The 8,853-nt window shown below is 32.3% G+C and overlaps 1 protein-coding gene across 1 annotated transcript; it reads right to left on the bottom strand.

Moving 5' to 3' along the window:
* Positions 1-7: 7 nt before the first annotated feature.
* LOC112019880 (pleiotropic drug resistance protein 1) lies at positions 8-6,067 on the bottom strand (the record flags this gene model as incomplete). The annotated part of the gene is made up of 17 exons (XM_065765056.1): positions 6,003-6,067; positions 5,407-5,753; positions 4,950-5,070; positions 4,729-4,817; positions 4,526-4,610; positions 4,259-4,418; positions 4,053-4,129; positions 3,828-3,881; positions 3,659-3,749; positions 3,273-3,574; positions 2,870-3,151; positions 2,468-2,784; positions 2,230-2,390; positions 2,022-2,125; positions 1,786-1,942; positions 1,632-1,703; positions 8-126 (listed from the first exon to the last, which is right to left on the bottom strand). Coding segments are annotated over exons 1-17 (2,559 nt in total), but the record flags the coding sequence as incomplete, so codon positions are not given.
* Positions 6,068-8,853: the final 2,786 nt, after the last annotated feature.

Here is an 8,853-nt window from a genome sequence, read left to right as displayed (position 1 = left end):
TTGAATGTTGTTTAAATGGAAGAACCATTCCTTTTTGCCTGCGTTTATTGGCCTCAACAGCAGTGTCTATCACCGAAGATGTTGAATTGGACAAGGTCCTTTCAGTTTGAATCTCTTCACCATTCTCTGCACGTTAATATAAATATAACTAGTAATAAATGCACAGGAAAGGAAAGTTGAAATAAATATTATTTTTATCTCTTTTATTTTGTCTAAATATAAAATTTGATAATTAATTAATTAAGAAAGTTATTATTAGGCATTTGTTATGTTATTGTTTCTATATTAAACTATCTATCCTCCATTTAATCAAAATATGATGTGACAAAATTCTAAATAAAAGATTTAATATATAATAGAAGTTAAAACTACTTAAAATATATACTAAAATTATTATGTGTAAAATTGTGAGCCTTCAAAAGTTTAAGTTACAAAAGCTTAGAAGGTCAACAAAAAGTCAAACCACTTCAGTTTTATATATACTAGCCACAGACCCACAAGATGCAAGGGAATATAAATATTATGCAATAAAGTGTAATATATAAAACGTAACCATTACATCGAGTATTGTCTATTTTTAGAAAAAGATTTCTACAAGTATTTTTTTTTATCTCGACAAATATATCAATTTTTTTTTTTTTAATGTTTGATTAATATATATATATATATATTTTTTTAAGGAGAATCATATTCTTATAACTTTTATTGTAATGTATTATATTTGCTTAATATACAACTAAACTTTATAAGTTTCGAATTTATTATTCAAATATTTCATCTCCTAAGAATTAAGGAAATTATCATAATAATCAAAACTCATTACAAAATTACAATGTTATCTTAGCCAAAATTAAAATAAAACTAAAGGAATAAATCATAGGCTTTATAATAATTTATTACTCAAACAATTGGTAGGCATATTCAAATTCTTGTTTCCACTAAAACTGAGTATTAATCCAAACTAAAATTCAACCAAGTTATAAAAGGAAATGAGAAGACTTTCTGATGGGATATTAAAAATAAAAACACAATACCAAAACACATATTTAAAAAAAAAAAAAAATTATCAACTTTAATTAGAGTTATAAGAAAGAACAAAAATTCACCGAGAAAGAGAGAGAGAGAGTGCTTATAGTTTTGTGTGGGAAAAATATGGATTAAATGAGATAATGATATCAAATTTATATAAAATAAAATAGGTAGAAGAAGAGTCAAAATATAAAAAAGTGAAAGAAAGTATAAAGGTAAAATAATTGAGAGATAAAGAGGCAAAAAGAAAAGAGAAATGTTGGAAGAAGTGTAAAAGTAGGTATGTGAACTAATAGGGAGAAGAAGAGTTTTTTTTTTTTTTTGGGAAAATAGGAGAAGAAAATTTTAAATAAAGAAATGAAAATATAAAAGATAAATAAATGACGTGACTACTGATGTGACTCAACAAGAATGTAGTAAAAATAAATGTTATACTTTTACTTTTATTAATAATATAGATATAAATATAGATTATATTGGTTGGCAATTCAGCACCTGAGGCATAACATGAGCTAAAAACATAACACAGACATAATGGATGATCTTGTCACCTATGTCAATTTTGTGATCAGAGCAATTTCTTCTGCGCAGTGAATGACTACCTTCTCTTGTTCCGTCACTGTGTTCAGTGCTTTGATTTTCTTCTTCTTTAATACTATGTGACTTCCCATATGCTTCACAATCATTTGTATAGCATTAAGACATAGGCTTCTTCTAATTTATAAGTATTAAATTGAAAAAGGTTGTGATACCCACGGTTAAGGTAAGTAAGAGCCAGTGTGAAACAGATGTTGAAAAGTAATGTATATCCGATCAATGCCCCTACGCCTATCCAATACCAATCTGGTTGTCGGGGGAACCCACGGGACTTCAAAACTGCTACTCCCAGATTTTCCGTTGAGTTTGCAATAACCTTAAATATGAATGTAACATGAGACAGCAGAGGATAAACCAAATGAAAAAGACACAAAGGACTCTTTTTAAGAATTTACTTTGCTCCAACTTTTCCCATGAAACTCATTAGCCATTATTGCGTTCTGTGCATACATCATGGGTGATATCCAGTAGCCCCATATCCACCACTTTTTTATATCCTCTGCAGCATTAAGGAAAAAAAAAGGAAGAAGCATCATGGAAGGAGTCTAATTTGGAGAAAAGCAGTAATTTGATCAGTAAATTTATTAAACTACTATATTATACCTTTTGACAGGACAAACCCCCCCAATGCAAAAAGCACGAGCAGTGCAAACGAACCAAATGTGTTAGCAACAACCATGCTCCTACCTACTGCTGCTATAAATCGGAATAATCCAGAAGCCATCTGGTTAAGAAGTACAAGCAGAAGGTATGTCCTAAAAAATCTGCAATATGTAAAAAAAAAAAAAAAAAACATCTTTGCAAGTTTTCAATAAATTGATTATAATTATTACTTGCTTACCTTCCTACATTTGGGTCAAATCCAATGACATAGTAGGTAATGCATTCCCACGCTGCGACTTCCACACATGAAACAGGGATCTTAAGGATCCATGTTGGAAGTGCATATGCCCATGGAGGAAAAAAGAGGAGGTCCCTCTGCTTGTAATAAACAGGAAGCCATGCAATGGTCATGGGAAGGTCTGCCATTCCATTAAACATAATCATAATCACGCTGAAGAACAAAGCACCAGTATAAATTCCTCCATCATTGATTGAATCACGATGCATCTCAGTTCGTAGAAAAAGTGTTGATGTAATCAGTGCCATTAGAATAAGCTAACAGCACATAGAAAATGATTATGTCAAAATCATGCACTACCAAAAAGGGTAATACAAAGATAAAAATGAACTAAAAATCCACCTGGGCAATCTTGAAAATATAGACAAATGAATTCCTCTTCATAAGCAAGAATTCTCTGGAGAAGCAAGCTTTCAGGAGTTCCACTTTTCTAGCACCATACTCTTGAGTTGTTAAAGCAGCTGGGTGGCTCTTGCTCTTGTCAAACGGAATTGCAAGTTCATCTTGAATCCCCCTTCCCACATGGAATGATTGAAATGCCTTGACAAATTCATCGACTGTGACAATATTGTAAGGTTCATTTTCACGTGCCCAATACTGTTTTTGATCTTTATGTGATGTCACCTATAAAAATTTTATTATACGTAAGGATTCAAAATGAGAGTCTGCCTGTAATGCTCAAATTTAGGAGATCAAATACTTCTCTTTTAATAGATTAATCAGACAAACCTATATCTACACTTACTTCTTGAAGAAAGTCAGCCACGCCTTTCCTCTGAGGACATTTAAAGCCCACGGATTCAAAAAACTCAAGCACTTGTTCACGGGGACCCTGGTACACAATCTGGCCATTGGAGAGGAGAATAATATCATCAAAAAGATCATAAGTCTCTGGTGGTGGCTGAAGGAGTGAGATGACAGCAGTTCCATTGAGAATTTGAATATTTTGCTTGAGGCAATTCACAATTTGAAAAGTTGTCGAGCTGTCCAAACCAGTAGATATCTCATCCATAAACAGGCCATTGGTTAGTCCAGCAAGCATCTCACCTTTCAATTAAATGTCAGAGACAGATAGTTAATTTTTAAATAAATTTTTTTATAATGTAAATTGGTGTTTGCAATTGAGTTTACCTGTTGTAACACGCTTCTTTTGTCCTCCTGAGATACCCCTTAACATTTGATCCCCAACCATGGTATCTGCGCACACTTCCAATCCCAAAACCTGTAATGAAGTGAACTCAAATAATTGATAAATTGGGTAAAGCTGTTGTGGAACTTTGACACTCCATGCTGATGTTACCTTTAGAATATAATCTGTAATGATGCTTGCCTTCTGGCCTTCAATTGATGCTCCCTTAAAATAGCAGAAGCCAAAATAAAACCAAATAACTTGTCAATTGCCATGAAAGCAAATTCTCTAGACCAGAAAGGGTAACACTATTTAATCTTAATTTGAGCTACACTATTTAGCATTTATCATTCACTGAAGTAGAGAATAAGTTATTGACAACAGCTTCTTTCTTACCTTCATGAAGATATCGATATCTGGATCAGGCATAATACCGCCTGCCTTCTCTCTTTTAGACAACTCTGCTAGCATCTCTGCAAATTTCCGAAATAGTATGCAGTGGACTCAGGTATTACAATTACACACAAATCAATCATGATACATTCTTATAATTAAACTTTGAGAAATAAAAAATGAAGAGTAACCCCTATAAATTGACTAACCGTGGCGCCATCCAACCCCCTGGCATCTTCCAGAGAAGGCAAATGTTTCCCTTACAGTCATTTCTGCAATATGGATATCATGTTGACTGATGTAAGCAGTAGTTCTCTGGGGAATAAACTCGTGCATGTCATGGCCATTATAAGTCACCCTTCCTGAAAGCTGTAGAAGAAATTTAAGTTCCGTATTCGCAATAAGACTAATCGACTGAAAGTATAAAGCTAAACTAATGAAAAAAAAATTAAAGTCTTGTTGAAAACTTTGTTCACCTTCAAATTTGGGTCAAGCTTTCCAGCCAAAGCCAGTAAGAGTGTGGTCTTCCCAGAACTTGGGGGGCCTAATAGTAAGGTCATTCTGGAAAATGCATATGGACAAAATAAGATTACAGTGCACCAATAGCCTAAATTGAATTAAAAAAATTTCCAATAATTATAATTCATTTCAAGAATATGAACTGAACTTGCTTTCTCACCTGCCAGGCTTGATGATTCCACTAACATCTTGAAGAATAGACAAATGTTTCTTTCTACTTGAAAGAATATGGAGATGAATCAAGACACCCTTCAAAATCAAAGGACAAAAGTAAACAGTAAAAATCAAAATAAAAGAAGAAAAACTCTAGACCCAAAAAAGAAAAAATTAATATTTGTATAATATTAATAACAAATGTTGAACGTGTTTATGCATTGTTACCTCCAATACGTTAGAAAAGAAGTTAAAAAATGTAGGCAAAGCTCTGCTTCCAACATGAACGTCTGCTTCTACCTTTAGATGCTCAAATCGGACTTCAATTGTGGGAAGTTCAATTCCAACCCTATCAAAAATCAAAAAACAAGAAACAAGAAAACTTATGACTGAAATTTATAGAAGATACAGACCAAAATGAAGAGTAATACTAGGGATACAACACAATTTTCTACAAAACCTTGGAAATGAATTAGTTACCAATTACAATAAATTAATTTAATATTTATTTATTATGTTATTGAATTGACATTAATTGCGTATATTGCCATGACAATTTGTAAACTTTTTATAGTGGCAAACTCCACTATAGCGCAAGTGGTCACACACCATTCATGTATAAAGTTTAAATAAGAAGAAAATAAGCACACCAAAAAAAAAAAAAAAAGGCAATAAAAGAACTTGCCTATCTAAGCGGTTCTTGAGCTGCAACAAGAACTTCTCATTGTCCTCTTCAGGGACCTTCACCAACCTATCTAGCAAACTCTTCTTTTCATGATGTCTAAGATCATGTATATCGACTTCACTGGCCCGGCCTTCCGCTGTAGTCAGTAAACCTTTCTTCAACCGGTTGAAAGTAGGAAGCTTTTCAAGTGCAGCCCATTTAAGAGCTTCTTCATCTTCTTCATCATGGAAAGACCTCGAGTAAGCATCCACGCCACCACTCCTCCATGACGAACCACCTCTTCCAATGCTACCAATACGCGCATTATAAAGATCAGGACCTTCCATGCTTTCGCAACAACAGCACAGCTAAAAATCAAAACCCAACAAAGATTTCAGACTCTCTGGCAAGACCAACACCTCAAAATTTATGACTTGAAATTGTTCAAAAACAAATAATAATAATAATAATAATAATAATAATAATAATAATAATAAATACACAACTCTCTTTCCTAGAGATTGTGATTCAGATTCTGAAAGAGAAAGTTAACACTAATATCTAGAGACTCCATGGACTGAGAACCACCATATAAGTGAGCAGAGAAGAGTTATTACTTTACATTCACTAAATTGCATAGATTCGTCCACCGGTTTTCCTTAACCGTATTCGACTTTGTCAAACAACTGCATGATTGGCCACTAGTAAGCTAAGTCGTCACCATTATAATGGGCAATGCACTTCAAAAAAAAAATTTCCCACCTTCTTAAGATAAGGAGATAGGTGAGAGTTTGAATCACAGACAGAACACTACAAAAAAAAATTATCATTATTTTACTTTGTAACCACTTGAAGTTCATGTACTTCAATGATCAGTCAAAGTGATGTTACAGATACTGACTTGTTATGTTGTTAATCATATTTTTGTCACATTTAGATATTTATAAGTTTTTGTCATATTTTTGTCACATTTTTGTAATACATATAACACTTTTCTAATTATTAACATCAAGTAATCTAGTGGCAGTGGAGGCTTTATGTTCGGATGCACCTTTTCTTCTCTAGCTGTCACTCTCATTTTTAATCGTTTGCCGGCCGGTACCTGTGCCATTTTTGAGTGTTTTCGTACAAGATTTTTTCTTTTTTTTTTGCTTGAACACCGTCACATCTAACATCATGAAACCTAATACCATGCGAAGGATCATGGTAGCATGGAGAAATCATTAATTTCATTTTTATATCTAATATAAGCTATAGTGTTAATGTGTTGCTCCCTGTAAGACCTCCCCCCCCACCCCCCAAAAAAAAAACAAAAAAAAAACAATTATCCTCCATTTCTTTGCTTTAGTTTTCCTAACCATGACTCTAAGAATAGGAAGGAAAATAAAAACAAAAACAAAGTACAACACAAAAACTAAGGGCAGACTGCATTAGAAAGGGTTAGAGCACAATATATATAAAGAAACTGACAAAATATATGATGCATGTAATGAATGCACATATGACGCATGCTCTAATGCATAAAATTTATTTAATTTTCAAAGATTTACCAACAACTGACTTAAACAAAAGAGTTTTAACCAATAATACCAAATTTTGAAAAACCCACTTTTCAAAACCAAATCAAATTGATCAATTAAACACCATATCAATTAGAAAACATGTTATAATGTACTAATTAACCAAAATCACAAGTCAATTTTAACCAATTAAGTCCAATTGAACAAAAACCTCAATTTTGAAAAATTTTGAGCCCTAGATTTTCAAACCTTCTCAAAATACAAAATTAATCAAATTAATACATGGGAATCATGATAATAGCATCTAGGAACAAAAACCCTTTGATCAAACTTGATTTAAAACAACCAAACAACAAAAATCCCAATTTTCCATTGTTCGAAATTTGAGAGAAAAATCCATGAAAATGCATGAAAACATGTAAATAAAGTAAAAAGAAGGGGTAAAATAGTCTTACCCTGACTCTAGAAGGAAAACCCTTGAAGATTTTGACCAGGAAAACGACAAATGTTGGATTGTGTGGATCGGTCAAGAAAAGGAACAAAAGATAAGAAAAAGTTTTTGAAAAAAAATGAAGAACACGTGTGAAGGAATTTTTTTTTTATTTTTCTTTCTTTTTGAATTTCGATCGATTGGGTACCAATCAGGTACTGATCAAGTAAGGCAAAGAGCTCCTTAAAATTTTCTTTAAGTTTTCGATCGGTTAAAAATTAGTTTTGATCGATCAAAATATGAATAAATCATATTCGATTGATCGAAAACCAATCGAGCCAACCCGAGAGCAATGATTAAAAATCAAGGAATTTTTGATCGGTTGAAAAACACATTCGATCGATCGAAATTCTAGAAATTTGAATTTTTGAAAAATTGTGGAAGATTATGCAGAAACAACTTGACCCAAGCGATTTCATGAATGAAATGCATGAGAATGAGTTTAAATGTTTTTCAAAGCATGAGTTTTCAACCTAGAACTTCAAAACAAGATTTTCAAACTCTTACCCCAAAATTTTCAACCTTGAACATATTTTGTATCAAAATCATAGAATATATAATCTTGGATGGCCAAACGAAATTCACATACAATTTCATGTATTGGGTTTAGCAAAGAATAACTTGTGAAGTGTGTGTAACTAGTAATATCATGAGATACATGTGGGGTGATATGTAGATAGTACTCAATCACAATATCTACATTATTCGTCACATAAATTTGAAAGTGACTATCACCTAAAGAGTTAAATCATATAACTCCCACATTTCCTAGAAAACAAGCTTGCAATCATGCATTTTTTTTTTTTTTTGCCTTATTGTATGCAGAAATTTTATTTTAAGGCTACACCTTATTTTCTTTTGTGCATGTGCTACACTGTCTTACACTGTCTTGAGCACAAAATCTTATGATATGCACTAAGGTGTTCATGATTGGCTAGTAAACAGTGGTGAGATGGTTATTTATGCATTTCTCTTTGCATTTTTTAGTCCTTACACTCAAAAGCATGTGACTTTAAAATCAAGATCATGTGATCAAAAACTATAAACAACTCACTCAAACATGCACTACATAGCTAAAACTAGTAAAATGCAGAAAAATAAGCCTATCTAAGCTAAACAAGGCACATAGGCATATTATGCAAAGATAATAGGCCAACCTCAATTACATATCCATGATGTGTAATACAAAACACATCCTTCCACTTTCCTCTTTCCTCTTTTTTTTTATTTTATTTATTTATTTATTTATTTTTATTTTTTTAAAGAAAATGAAAACAACATAATATGAAATGCATAAATGTAATGCAATGCAAATCCTAGAAACAAAAGAAAACAAGAAAGCAAAAAAAAAAAAAAAAAGGGTGACAAAGGATTTTGAGATGAAAAGCAAGGACCATGTCAGAAAGACTCAATTAGATTAAACATTTTGCATCCATAACTTCTTATATGTAACTTTAG

Source organism: Quercus suber, unplaced genomic scaffold, assembly GCF_002906115.3.
Source record: "Quercus suber isolate HL8 unplaced genomic scaffold, Cork oak 2.0 scaffold_603, whole genome shotgun sequence".
Classification (NCBI taxonomy): domain Eukaryota; kingdom Viridiplantae; phylum Streptophyta; class Magnoliopsida; order Fagales; family Fagaceae; genus Quercus; species Quercus suber.
The sequence above is the reverse complement of the archived record's forward strand: the minus strand, read 5'-3'. Positions and strand labels throughout refer to the sequence as shown.